Source organism: Mobula birostris, chromosome 2 (assembly GCF_030028105.1).
Source record: "Mobula birostris isolate sMobBir1 chromosome 2, sMobBir1.hap1, whole genome shotgun sequence".
In the NCBI taxonomy this organism is placed as follows: Eukaryota; Metazoa; Chordata; class Chondrichthyes; order Myliobatiformes; family Myliobatidae; genus Mobula; species Mobula birostris.
In genome coordinates, this window is record NC_092371.1 from 208,608,797 (window position 1) to 208,624,209 (window position 15,413).

Genomic DNA, 15,413 nt, shown 5'->3' on the forward strand with positions numbered 1-15,413 from the left:
AAAGTACTGCAATGATTTTCACTCAGCTGTGAATGATTAATAAAATATTTCTGAATATAGACAAAATATCTTGAAGTGACAACTAATTTGAGCTCAAGGTTTGAAGTCTGTATTCAACTTTTGAAACAACTTTAATAAATCTGGTAGTAAAATAAAAAAAGCTAGTCTGTAATAGTAACCAAAAAAACCTAGATTTTCTTTAAGAAAGATCCAATTGTTTCAATAATATCCTTTAAGGATGGATATCCTCTGACTTTACATCACAAGGCTTATGTATGGCTCCAGTTGGCAGACATTTAAGCAGAGACAATAAATGCATGTCTTGCGAGCAGCATCTGTATAAGTGTAATGATCAGAGATCTAACTTCTGACACTCTTTGTGATGTTTTAACGCAGTATTTTTGCCCTTAAACACCTAATTCTAAAAACACTATCCTTTTTCTGATGTACTACAAAATCTCAACAAGAACAGAGTTGGAAAAAAAAAGGATTTGAGCGCATTTAATTTGATCATAGTTTAAGCAAGCTTGCCTTTCCACACAAAATCACCATGGAATCTGCCAGACAAGATTGCATTGTGAGGCTTCATTGGGAAAAGTATATCACAGTAGGATGTTAACGTGTATAACTGCTTCACAAACTTGTGCAAAGCCCTGCCACCGCAAGGAATTGTATTAACATTCACTTTGTGGACGAAGTTGTTCTATAACCACCACCATTCCACATAACATTGCCATAATACTAGTTAACATGATTGTTTAAGCAAAATTCAATTTCATCATTAAAAAGATCATTTTTTAAAATTTTCAAATGATTAAGGTCCATAAAGAAAATGGAATTGATGGAGTTAAATTGATCACAGCATTTAAGATGAGTTCGATATTCTGATGGGTGCTGTTTGATTAGTGAAAATGACTATTTGTGTTCCCAGGTGGGTGGGGACGGGCAGGGTTGCTGGGATGATTCAATGGGCATGTTCCTTCCAACATTTTATGTTATTATTTGGGTATTAGTCTGCCACTTATCAATCTCTGATTATAAAGCTGCTGAATAGAATAAAGCATGAATTTTGATTTGATATAAGAACAAGTTCCATTCTGTCTGAGGCAATCCACTATTGATGATTAAATCAGCTTTTTCAGCACCGTCAGCTTTCACAATACTTTATTTGCTGTGTCAACACATACAGTCATGGAAAAGTTTTGATTGTCTTGAAAATTTGCATTGCTAATATTAGTAGAAACCCACTCTTTTATTTGCATGTATACCTTTATCGCTTTATAAAATGGCTAGGACTAAATCAGGGATTGCTGGGCAGCATGTCTCGAAGGGCCGTACAAGTCTATTCCGCGCTGTATCTTGATAAATAAAACAAAACGTTTTTTTGTAAACAATATGGAAAGTGTGAATGAATTGTACTTGAGCTTTTCACACTGATAGAAGTAGCATCACATGAATGTAGTTACCAAGGAATTAACAAACTGAAGGCAATCATACATTTATTGCTTAGCAGTGCAATTTTGTATAACATTTTATTGAGGTTTAACAGACATACAGTCACAAATAAATGTACCAGTATAAATTCTGAGCAGTTACATTAATCATCCTTACAGTAACAGTCACATATCAGGGTTACACCTTATATATTCATAATATCAATGATGGGTGTTGGGTATATATTAAAGGAAAGAGATGAGAGAATACCTCATTTTAATATTTAAAGGGATACCGTCTTCATGAAAAAGTGTTTGACAAATCCTTTTTGTTTGGAAAAAGATAATAGGCATGCACCATTTTGAATCAAGTGATTCAAATTATTTTTATCTGAGTAAATTACATCATTGCATTGTATGTAAACAAAAAAAAAAAACACTTTTTTTGATCCCAGTATCCCTTTAAGATAGTTTTTCTGTGCACTGGAGTTCAGGAACCTCAGAGACACTGGAGTTGCCATTAACCCTGGTGTGATACAATGTGCTCCAGAATGGACTCCAAATTTATCACAGCTAGATTTCTGTGTACTGAGTATTTTTTAAAGCATTTAAAAAAATAGTTTGTACTTTTTCCCCCTTAAATCCTTACAGTTGCCACCCTTTAGCACCATGATGCTTCATACTTCAGTGGGGAGGATGGGACGGTTCAAGCTGTGGAGAATTGCTGCTCTGGGATAACGGAACAGGAATGAACATTGAGTAGGGGGCAATTTTATTCCACATTCTGCTGGAGACACCCAATCACAAGCAAATAAAACTTTGTTCAAACTTGTCATTTGACAAATACTTTAGCACCACAGCAAATGGGTTTCTCTACCAGCTACATGTTGGATATATTCTATATATTAAACAAAACTATAATGTTTAGAGCACATTAAAATGCAAAGACTGCAACATCAAATCACAAGCTCTTATAACGCTTCAATCTACTTTCTTAACTTAGAATGAATTCAGCCATTTATCATGTGGCCTTGATTGCATGCTGACTTTATGTTGATGTCAGAAGAATAATAGTGTGATTTATTTTTTGGAAAAAGTCACAGCTTGGAGCTCGCCACTACCCTAACTGAAAGAAAGCAGCATTCAGGTGAGCAGTCATGTTGGGGAAAAATGGTAACACTTGGGAGAGAATATAAATAGAAAAATATATAATTAAGTGAGGAGAACTCCTTGCTATTTTCATCTGCTGGCTAATAGAGTATTAAGAGTTCCCCATTCTTAATATTTTTCAAAATTATCATGTATTAGTAATTAGTTACTAATCTGTACTAATTGACCTAATTGGGGTATTGTTTGGATTTACATTTTATTAGAAGCTCCTGGTCTTATTTGTAAATGTGTTCCCTTCTGACAACACAACTGCATGTCAGGATGCAGAGGGAAAACAAGAACTGTTTAGTCCTTCAAGTTGTTACCAGTTTAAAAAGTGCTTCCCCAACTATAGGCTAATACTGTTCCAAATGGAACAGATTTTTAAAGGTTACCTTTAACACCTTATTACTTAATTTTTAGGCTGATTGTACTGTAGGTATTGTCAAATAATATCAGCACTTTGCAACTCAGTACTCTGTTTAATGTGACGCACCTGGGACCATTTGTACTGGGAAACATGTCCACAATGAAGTCAGCAGGTAAGCAAGTTGGTGGCAATATGTGGCCACCCATGTGGTGAAAAAAATGCAGTGTTACAAGCTTAATTTCCCCACAACACAGCAGTGCACAGTTCAGAACACTAGGCATCCATTGGTTTCTAGTAAACGTGCCAAAGTGTTGCACATGATTCCTTTCATTGGACCAGATGCAAATATCTGAAAAACATTAGCTTTCAGGACAGCAGAATTCCTTCATCATGAGAAATGGAAAAATGGAAGTCTAAAAACATTCACATACAGTACTAGAAACTGTTTTTTTCTAGTGTGTCAATGTATAAAGCTGGCCGTTTCAGAATAAACTATTTTCCAAATGAAAAAGTAAGCAGCTTTCAACAGCAAACCGCCTACTCAACAACTGGCTGATTGGTAGGATCCAGATCAGACAAAGTTGTATATTTTTTCCTCAAAGTTAGCCAACTGGATCTACAGTAGAAAGAAACAATATACTAGAGGAACAAAAGAATACACAACAAACCGATACACAACTGTGTACACTTTGCACAAAAAAACAATACATTTATTCAAGTGTTCTCCAGCACAAGTACATAAGAAAGGAGCATTATTGGGCATTGAAAACAGGATGGAGGTTGACTGCTACATCTGCTGCACGTACTGACCTTTCCATAGACAGCTATGTCACAAGCAATACACAGTAATACAATATTCACTGAAATGCAACCTTCAGTGAATTCTCTTAACTTTGAAATGCACATTATTGTCAATAAATATTATCAAAGTTATAATGACAGTAAAATGAAGGAATAAAACCAAACATACTGCTTGCTGCATGGAATGTGGAAAGAAAATGCACTGCTGCTGGGGATCAAGCAAATACATATGTAACAGTAAAAGGATTAGCAAATTTACTACATTGTCTTCAATATGAATACATGATTCCCACAAATAAGCACCAACTACGGCACTGCCTAGGCTAAAACACATGAAACTGATTCTTTTTCCTTCAAGTACAAAGTTAAAATGCCTTTTTCTTTTCTTAAAAGAGTAAAATAATAGTGCTTTTCCTTGACCATGAGAGCTTAATTAATCATAGTCAAGATAGCAGATTTTTTTCAATATTTCAGAAAAAAATGTGTAGCACCATATGAATCAAGAACTGCTTCAAGGAAAACTATTGGCTGTGTTTGATCAAGTACTGACAGTAGAAATACGATTCGCATAAACAACTTATAAACAACAAAAAAGTATGCTAACAAAAAGAAAACCAAAGGATAACAAAGGAAATGGAAATAAAAGAAAACAAACAGCAAAATTACACCATCAAGCTGCACTGTATTGACTTGTACCTGATTTATATGCAGCTATAAGAAGGGGTATATTCTGGTATAAAAGAGACCCCTAAGGAAATTTAAAAAAAATCAACTAAAAGTAAAAGGAAATCACAGATGTAAAAAATTCATCAGTCCTTCAGTAAAAAAGTGCAGCCTGTCATTTAGTTTTGGATGACCAAAAACATCACTGCATGTTGGCTGGCTATTTGTGGTGCCGATAAGTGACCTGTAAGATAAGCACCAGGTCTTGGCCCAAGGATGCACACCTAAGAAAAAAGCACCATTTTCTGTTATATATTTTTTCTTATTGTACAAACATGATAGAAAAATTACAGTCATGGTAAAGAGTCCTTAAAAGTGGCCTCTTGAGCATGTGAAAACATTGCTATATTTTCAAACCCAAGCCACTAAAGACCACCTCGACAACCTTAAATGTTGCTCTTTCCTGATTATATTACAATTCTGCCTCTTGTAAACGATAAGGCAACATCAGAGCTGATGTTTTCAATCACCTTTTGTAAAAGCACCATTGCAGAAATCGTTGCACAGTTGTACCTTTTTCAAACAACAATCAGTGTTATGAAATGAAATATACTGGCAGCTGATATATTGTTTCTTTGTGGTTTCTGGTTGGAGGCACCTGAAAATGTACAGTATTTGTAAGTAGCTGTGATTTTTTTGCTTGAGATAGATACCAGAAATGGTGCTGGTAAGGTAAGGCTCAGCTGGCTGACTTGATGTTCCAGGCTCTGTTCATATCCAGCTTCTTCTTGATGCTCTTATCCACCTACACAAGGCAAAATTGTCTTTTTCCCAGTGCTGCAAAGGATTGAACAGCCTCATCTCAAGTACAGCTTGAACACAACAAAAACAAAACTTACAAAATCACACATTAAAATAGCTGAAAATTAAAAACATTTAAAAAATTAAATAGGATAAAAAGGATGACATTTAAAATACGTGAAATTAAGTAACATCTAACAGAATATGATATTTTTCCTTGGAGTAAATTAATTTCTTTTTTTATATAATAAGTTCCTTTGTCTTCTTTGCTTTCAAACACAGGCAAAATATTCTTTCAGTGGTGCAAACAGGTGACGTATGACAGGAACACTCCAGGATCTCCCCAGAAGTCTTTGTCGGGCAAGGCGGCTCATATTGGAGACATCTGTGTAATGGACTGGGAAACCAAATACCCTGAAGAGAAAGTAAAGATAGTTCTATTGTCTAGCTATATTTCAATTAAATTTCATACCAATGAGGCATGTGTTGCTTTTGCTTCATTAAAACCTCACCAGTCCTTGCATATGCAAGTAACTTGATCTACTTTTTTATTTCCATTTGAAATCTGCAAAATTGTTAAATTTAGACAGAGATTTCTAAACTGTATTATTTTTACTTCAAACAGTTGAGTTGGAGTCCAACTTCAGATGACAAACCAGACAAGCTATTCTAAATGGTATTCTCCCAAGTAAATTTTCCATAAACTAATAGAGAATAATTATATTCCTTCTTCAAAAATAATCAGGTTATAACATAAATTGATGACCAGAACCATGGATGGTTTATTTTTGCTTGTATTTTGTTGGACTAAAATATAATGTTTGCTGCAAGCTGAAATTTGGCAACATATCTATGATTGCTCTTTCTGGCATTTTCTCAGAGACTCAAGTAATCCATGAAAAGTTTAAAAATCTTGTTGGTAGCTTAATAAATAAATAAACAAACAAACAGAGGTTTAGCAAATGAGACAGGTAGGTACAGGCATAGGCAAAGGCAGTTAAAATACAAGATCATGTTAGTAAGAAAATTTAAGAGGAGTTGTGATTATCAGTTCACAAATATTAAGATAGATCTGAATATTTTGCACACCATCAAAGGCTCCTTCCCACAACGAATGAGTAAAATAGATTTGAAAATGCTGCCCAAGAAAAAAACATTTTATTAAACCATGCCAGATTAGTGTTCAATTTATTACCCTGACAATAAGAGGTCAGCATTTTACCAGCAAAGTGGAGGTGAAGGAAAAAAAAGACTATGAATGATTGAAACAAGAGTACCTTTCCATTTCAGTGCACCAGAGAATGTCTTCCTTCTCATTCATTAGGACTGGAAAATGCTGATCTTTGCCCTGCTTAACAGAATTAGATCTAGTGGTGATGGTTCTCACTTTGTTGAACTAAAAGAAAAAAAAGTTAAGTTTAAGACAAAACGACCCAATAAAACCAAATAAAAACCCTGCAATAATGAAACCAACAGTTTTCATTCTACAACAACTTCCTGAGAAACATTGGCATATGTGAACAGAATAGTTTTTGCATTACTGGCACAGCATGAGTTGTTGGTTTCATGTTAATGATATTCCCCACATACATAAATAACAGATTTCTATAATCAAGCATATATGAACACAAAAGTCAAAGTCTTTCAATTTTTTTGCATCTTTATCAATGACAACCATTTCTCATTAGTGCAAAAATGGAGATATACAATAACGACCTATCATTGTTAAAGCAATGTTATGTTTCCTGATAAGAATTAGAATTTAAATAAATCAAGATGGAGAGGGATATTTGGCATTCCCTCTTGATCTTTTTTTGTACATTCTGCACATGGATAAAATCCTTTTTGAAAAAGTAAAGGGTAAGCTTAGAAAACTGAGGCAAGACATTATGCTTTAAATTATCAATTGCCATTGCAACGTTACATTGAGCTGCAAACGTTCGGCAGGTTTCTTAATGATAATGAATAACTTTCAGCACAAATTCAAATATATCCTTTTCTTTTCAGTAATTAAAATATTAATACCCTTGATTTTGATATCCTCTAAAGCATGTTGGTTGCATGTAGAGTTTGTAGTTTCTCACTTGAGAAAACAGTTTCTCACTTGAACTATCTTGACAAGCCTGATATAAACAGCTGTAAGCTTGACGTTCTTGCCTCTGAGTAAAACTTTGTGGATTCAAGGCCCCTTCGGGATTTGAACTTATCCCTCGGATATCCCAATGCAATACAGATGGATAGTTGACTTCTAGGGTATATTGACCTTCACATTAAAAGAATCCCAAGACTGGTAATGGTCAAGGCAAATGAATACTGCTGACAAACTTTGGAGCTTGATGTCAGCTTGTATTATCGGAACAGATAACAAACTGCCAAGCTTTCCCTGTTAATTTAGAATGCATACAAACTAGTCTACCTTCAGCAGACTAAAGCAAGCTTTACAATAGCACTGATCAGAGTACCCAAGCTGATGGAACAATGGTGTAGTTTTAACATAGCTGTAAACTAGTGAAGATGCTTAGTTACACTATAGCGTATACTGTATGATCTCAGTTATTTCACAATTGTGTATAACCTTGGCAGAACTAAATCATTCAGAAGACTTGTCTACTGCCTTTTAACAGAATGCCACACTATGGAAAGGATATGATGAGAATACAAGTTTAAATAGCAGCACTTCAAGAAATGAAATTACATAGAATTACTGTGTATCCAAGGAGTTTTCTATCTCAAAAAAATGTAGTAATGTTTTAAAAACAGTGCAATTATCATAAAAGTCAGAAGTAGCCAATAGCTTTTCTTATGTGCTTGGAATTCCAGAATCAGGAATTGTTTGAACAAAGTAAGAAAAATATAAATAAATTGCAATTGCATAAGGAACTTAGCAATTTTCTAATGTTCACCCAGAATGCACATGGCCTTGGTTATTATTGTGCAAACTACTGGTATTCCAGAAATGGGAGTGATTTATTACCATAAATAATATAAAGTTAACTCATATGAGAAATAGGTTGTGTGAAAATGAGTTACAATAAGCAATTGTTTCAAGCAGCAGCTTACAGCAATTGCATTGACAGTCAACCAATGATACATGCTCTGCTATATTATTCAAAGTATCAAAATAATGAGGAATAACATTACAGAGCTGAAGAAGATTCTATTCTCATCATTCCATCTTTATTAACACAAGTGCTACCAAAACAAGAAATATCAGTGAAGACCTTAGCCTTCAGATAAGGTATTTATGTCAAGATATTGGTTTATATAATACCATATTTTCAGTGTTTTGTGATACAATTTCATTTAAAAACATTTTGGTACTTGCTTTATATCTATAGACATGCTTCCTTTTAAGAGACTCCTGGATATGTACATGGAGCTTAGAAAAATAGAGGGCTATGGGTTACCCTAGGTAATTTCTAAAGTAAATACATGTCCGGCACAGCATTGTGGGCCAAAAGGCCTGTATTGTGCTATAGGTTTTCTATGTTTCCAACAGCACACCATATATGGATGGAATTTATAACTGTTCATCTGTGGACTACATTATTGATGAACCATTCATGCAGAATCATATTTTTACAGCGTCTACGAGCCATACGTCTGCATAATTTAAATGGTTCCTCTGTTGGTGTTGGAAACACACTAAGAGGTCAGCATTAAGGCAGGCTCTCATCAGCCCATTGAAACCCCACCCCTACATCCAAAGCAAGCACTCAATATCAAGCTCACAGTCTTCACCTTATCCCTGCAATCACTGGGCTACTCAACCGCCTAAACATCAGATGACCAATCACACATTCATTAGTTGACCATTAACTACCCAACCCACAACTACCAAATTTACATTCCTATCAATTCTACCACCTGACCACCAATCCTTCTTTCTTAATTATTAATCTTATCCTCCAACAACACAAAGCAAACCCCCAAATACAAGATCCATCCCACTGACAACTAACCATACCTTCTGATAACCAATCCTATCCACTAAATTAATTTCTCACCAACTACCACCGGATGACTATCAATTTTGATTATCAGTGCTTGCCTTACTTACTATAAATTCTTCCCCTAACCACACCAACTACCAACCTGTCTCTTATGTCTTACTACCAATGCTATATTGACTATCAAATCAGTCTTCAACAACCACTCACCCTCAGCCCACCTACCAATTCATTGCTCACCAATTATCAATCCCATCTCCCAAATACAATCCTACCCCAACAGCTTTAATCATTCACCAATTACACCTACCTGATTTCCAATTCTTGTTCAACAACCATCCTTCTCCCCAACTACAACCCCCACTATCAATCCCATCTGGTTCCCAATTTTACTCACCTATCATTTACCCCTGACTAACCATCTCATTCCTGAGCACTGTACCATTTCCTAACTAATTATTTTAACCAGTACTATCATTCTATTTCCTCAACCCACTGACCAATTCTACATGCCCAACTACCAACCTTAAACTTCTGACTGCACCTTTGAGGTCTCCAATTATGAATCTCTGCCCTCTGAAAGCCAATCCATCCCAGATTGCCAATCATATTGCCCTCACTAACAACATTATTTCCCTGCCTGCTGATCTTCAGCCGTTGATCAATTGTACTTCTGCAATTAGCATTCCTTCCCCTACTTTGAAATACAAATCCTACTCCTAAACTATAACCTTCTAGAGTAGGCTTACATGGTCGGCACAACATTGTGGGCTGAAGGGCCTGTAATGTGCTGTAGATTTCTATGTTTCTGTGGTTCTATTAATCTGTTGTACCTTCCAAATGTACCCTGATCTGGCTCCTAAACCTAAACTTATTGTTATTGTTTTACCTTATTCTAGCTCAATATACTGTGTAATGATTTGATCTGTATAAACAGTATGCAAGACCAGCTTTTAAATGTACTTTGGCATATGTGACAAGAATAATAAAAAACCAATAACCTCCTCAATTTAGAATCTTTTTCCAATCTTACTCCTTGATGACCAGCACTACACAAAAAAATTATCAACAATAATAAAAAAAACTATGCTTTTCTCTTATAATAGCCTGGCCGTCCAGCAATCCACTACAACCAACCTACACATTCCCTGACCTATTTATTCATCGTTCATCTCCAACAACTCTGGGTCCTGGACTCCACCTTGTGACACTATAATCTCAGCTCCAGGTATAATCATCAATTCCTTGCTCACTCTGCATTGGTGGCACATTAAAAGATAAGGGTGGAAATGTGCAGTCCACACTAAAAACATTCATAAACCAGTTGTGAACCACCTATCAAATGCTACTTTAGTGGAAGGGGGAGCTAATTTCTGGAAATTATTATTTTACCCACTGTTAGGGTTAGGGTTAGGGTCAGGGTCCAGATCAGAGGGCCTGTTCTGGGCCCGGCACAAAAAGGCAACTACAAAGAAAGGGAATAACTTCACTCGCTCCATCACTTGAAATGTTCCCACAATCTATGGACTTACATTCTAGGAGTCTTCATCTCATGCTCTCAATATTTATTGCTTGCTTGTTTGTTTGTTTGTTTATTTATTTATTATTTCTTCTTTCATTTTAATTTGCAGTTTGTCTCTGCACACTGGCTGTCTGCCCAGTTGGTGTGGTCTTTCTTTCTCCATTCTGTTATGGTTATAGGATTTATTGAGTATGCCCACAAGAAAATGAATCTCAGGGTTGTATACAGCAGGGGTCCCCAACATTTTTTGCAGTGCGGACCGGTTTCATGTTGACAATATTCTTGCGGACCGGCAGACCGGCCGACCGGGGGGGGGGGGGGGGGGCGGGATGGTTGCCAACGGACAAGAGTAGCACTCAAATACGTTGCGTTTACCCAGCGAAAGACTACAATGACCATGAAGCCTTGCGCTCGTGTCTATTTTTCTACAAATCGTTTTTGGTGATTCTGTATGTTAATCACGACCGGAATATCGGTGATAAATGGCTAATACACTCAATTTCATTTCTAAAAGGCTTTATCTAACGAATTTAATACTAAATACACAGCGCATTTTCCTCGCATGAATATAGCGATGTCAATTATCAGGGGGGGACAGGGGAGCTTGATGTAAGTGTTGAACAAACTTCCAGTAGAAGTGTCAGAAGCAGGTTCGATATTATCATTTAAAGTTAAATTGAATAGCTATATGGACAGGAAAGTAATGGAGCGTTATGGGCTGAGTGCAGGTCAGTGGGACGAGGTGAGAGTAGCGTTCGGCATGGACTAGAAGGGCAGAGATGGCCTGTTTCCGTGCTGTAATTGTTATATGGTTATATAAGTCAATAGCATCATAACATTTTAAGTAATGTTTGGATATTAAACACATCGCATGTTTTCCCCGTATGAACTTATAAAATCATTGCAACGCACCAATATCGCTGAATCAGTGGGAGCCCTGGGCTTGCTTTCCTGCAACAAGACGGTCCTATCGAGGGGTGATGGGGGACAGCGATACTCGAACGGGGTTCCTTATGTCCAGTCTAATCCGCAATTTAGTTTTTGTTACATTCATCACAGAGATATGTTGGAAATGGAAGCAACGTTTTCAGTGCTTCCGTGGCTATCTTAGGATATTGAGCCTTGACTTTGATCCAGAATGCCGGCAGAGATGTTATGTCAAACAGACTTTTCAGCCCGCTGTCATTTGCAAGCTCGAGGAGTTGATCTCCTTCCCGCGCTGAAATGGATGATGCGCGGGTCATGACCTCACATGCGTAATGGCTCAACAGTGGGTGACAGGGAATGAGGAAAGGTGCAGCTGACTCACATCGCCAAATCATATCGTTTCCTCGCGGCCCGGTAGCGCATGCTCTGCGGCCCGGTATCGGTCCGCGGCCCGGTGGTTGGGGACCGCTGGTATACGGTGACATACATGTACTTTGAGCTCCAGCAAACAGTGCTCCCTCAGTCTACATCTCTCAGATAGCTCATGAAAATGTTTTTTATACTTCGCTCTTGTCTGTTTTTCATCTCAAATGTGTTTCTGGGACTGTTAGAGCCTGTGATTTACAGCTTGAAGATCAATTGAGCGATCAAAGCTTTCCTGTCTCCAAGAAGACTGCAGGAAGCAAATGTGTATTGGACGGCCTCCATGTAAAGGGCCGACGTTCGATGCTATTTTGCCGCTTAAAGAGTCCATTAATCACTGATTAAAGCATTGAGGAAGATTGAGACATCGATGCGAATGCAGGAGATGAGCGACTGCCTGCCTTTTGACTGCTGCTGGAGAAAGAAGCTGTGAGTGGCCTATCACTGTGGCAGGCGGGTCAATCTCTCTGCCTCGCATGGTGTCCCTCTCTTTTGATGAATGTTGGTGATATCGTAGGATGGTATCATGGCTCTGCGCTTATGGACTGTGGACTTTTTCAGACTTAGGGTTTTTATATTCTGTGTGTTTTATTAATTGTTCCTTTTCTGTTTTGTTGTGTGAGGAGAGGGTGTTTGGGGGTTCACGTTCTGTTATTTTTTTGTGCGCAGAAGGGTTGTTTTGGGGGGCTTGTTGTTCCTGTCCTGTTCTGTATGGGAGGAGTTGGGTTTTGGGGACTGATGATTGGGATGCTGTTCTTTATTATGTGTGTGCAGGGGGAAGGGTGAGTTTGGTGTTTCTCTCTGAATGACTTTCATATTCTTTGTTTCGTGGCTGCCTGGAGAAACAAATTTTAGAGCTGTAGATGGATACATGCTTTGATAATAAATTAACTTTTGAACCTTTGAACTTTGCATTGTGGTGTACTCTCAGTGGTCACTTTATCAGGTATCTTCTGTACCTAATACAATGGCCACTGAGTGTATGTTCATGGCGTTTTGCTGCTGTAGCCCAACTACTTCGAGGTTCGACGTGCTCTGTGACTAGAACTGTTCTTCTGCACACCACTGTTGTAACATATGGTTATTTGAATCACCATTGCCTTCCTGTCAATATGAATCAGTCTGGCCATTCTCCACTAACCTCTCCCATTAACAAAATGTTTTCCCCCACAGAACTACTGCTCACTGCAGGTTGTTTGTTTTTTGCACCATTCTCTGCAAACTCCAGAGACTACTGTGTATGAAAATCACGGAAGATCAGCAGGTACTCAAACCACTTCATCTGGCACCAACAATCATTCCACAGTCAAAATCAATTAGATCACATTCCTCCCATGAAGCCCATGTCTAACCCAATTTACTAACTCCTCTTGAATGACCACCTTTTCATGTGGGACCTTGTCAAAGGCCTTGCTAAGTTTATGTAGACAACATCTAGTGCCTTGCTTTCATCAACATTCCTGGTAATTTTCTCAAAAAACTCTCTAAGATTGGTTAGACACAAACTACCATGCACGAAGTTATGTTGACTATTCCTGGTCATTGTAAATTGTCTTGTGATTAGGCCAGGGTTAATGTGTGGTTGCTGGGCAATGTGGCTTATTAGACTGGAAGGGCCTGTTCTACGCATGAAATAAAATAATCAGCCCCTGTCTATCCAAATACATTATATATGGTCCCTTAATACAGGGGTATCTTCCAAAAGACTTCACACTGCTGATATCAGGATCACCAGCCTATACCTTCCTGGCTTATTCCTTACAGCCTTTTTTAAACAACAGAACAACATTAGCTATCCCCTAATCCTCCTCACCTGTGCAAATGATTTTTAAAAACATCTCCACTAGGGCCCCTGCAATTTCTGCACTTGTATCTCACAGGGTGTGAGGGAACATCCTGTCAGGCCCTGGGGATTATTCCACCCTGATCTGCTTCAAGACAGCTTCCTTTCTGTAACCTGCATATGACCTATGATCTCACTGCTGCTTTGTCTCACTTCTATAGGCTCTGCATCTGTCTCCTGAGTAAATACAGATGGAAAAAATCCATTTAAGGTCTCCCCCAACTCATTCAGCTCCATGCATAGATGACCATTCTGATCTTCCAGAGGACCAATTTTGTCCTTGTCTATCCTTTTGTTCATAATATGTATGTAGAAGCCCCTGGGATTCTCCTTCAACTAATCTGTTAGAGAAGACTCATGCCTCTTAGTCCTCTTGTTTCCTTCTTATGTGTTCTCTTGCATTTCTTATGCCTCTGGATTACCTCATTAATTCCTTCCTGCCAATGCCTGACTGCTGTGCACCCTTCTTCCTTTTCTTAACCAGGACCTCAATCTCTGGAAAACAAAGGTTCCTTAAATTTCTTATACTTGCCTTTTATTCTGACAGAAACATACAAATCATGTACTTTCAAAAATTTCACTTTTGAAGGCCTCCCACTTACCGAGTACACCTTTACTAGAAAACAACCTGTCCCAATGCGTACTTTCTGATACCATCAAAATTGGCCTTTCTACAATTCAGAATCTCAACCCACTGAGCAGACTTATTTTTCTCCATAATTATCTTGAAATTAATAGCATTATGATCACTAGATGCAAAGTGTTCTCTGACACAAATTTCTGTCACCTGCCCTGTCTCACTCACTTCCTAATAGGAGAGCTAGTATTGCACTCTCTCCATTTGGGACCTCTATATACTGATTAAAGAAACTTCCCTGAACATATTTGACAGCTCTTTCCCATCCAGCCCTTTTACAGTACAAGAGTCCCAGTCAATATGTGGAAAGTTAAAATCAGCTATATCACAACCTTATGTTTCTTGCAAGTCTGCAATCTCCCTACAAATTTTCTTCTCTAAATCCCGTGGACTGTTGAGTGGTCTATAATATAATCCCATTAATGTGGCCATCCTTTTCTTATTCCTCAATTTCACCCATATGGTCTCAGTAGATGAGTTCTCCAGTCTGTCCTGTCTCAGCACTATGTGACAATTACCCTGACAAGTACTGCTACCCCTCCTCCATTAATCCCTCCTGCTTTAGCCCGTTTACAGCAACAGCAGCACAGAACACTGAGCTGCCAGTTCTGCCCCTCCTACAACCAAGTCTCACTAATGGCTACAATGCCATAATTCGACATGCTAATCCATGCCCTAAACTCATTTGCCTTTTCTATAATACACTGAAATATCCACAATTCAGAACATTAGCCCCATCGTACTCAACCTTTAAATTCCTGACTTCGTAATTAGGCTTAATAACATAATTCCCCACAACCACTCCACTATCTGCTCTGGTCCTCTGGTTCCCATCCCCCTTCAATACTAGTTTAAACCAACACTTCCCCGCACCACTCCCGTGCAGCATTAGCA

At 37.8% G+C, this 15,413-nt stretch overlaps 1 protein-coding gene across 13 annotated transcripts in view; it reads right to left on the minus strand.

Annotated features, from left to right (window-relative positions):
- Window positions 1-1,492: 1,492 nt before the first annotated feature.
- The window catches only part of dnmt3ab (DNA (cytosine-5-)-methyltransferase 3 alpha b), a 514,213-nt gene continuing 500,292 nt past the window's right edge, over window positions 1,493-15,413 (minus strand). For all 13 annotated transcript variants that reach the window (XM_072251369.1, XM_072251365.1, XM_072251366.1 and 10 more), the window contains 2 exons: window positions 6,495-6,613; window positions 1,493-5,631 (listed from right to left, as the gene is read on the minus strand). In XM_072251369.1, coding sequence (XP_072107470.1) covers window positions 5,490-5,631; window positions 6,495-6,613 — 261 coding nt within the window. In that variant the 3' untranslated portion in view covers window positions 1,493-5,489. The remainder of the gene's footprint in view (window positions 5,632-6,494; window positions 6,614-15,413) is intronic.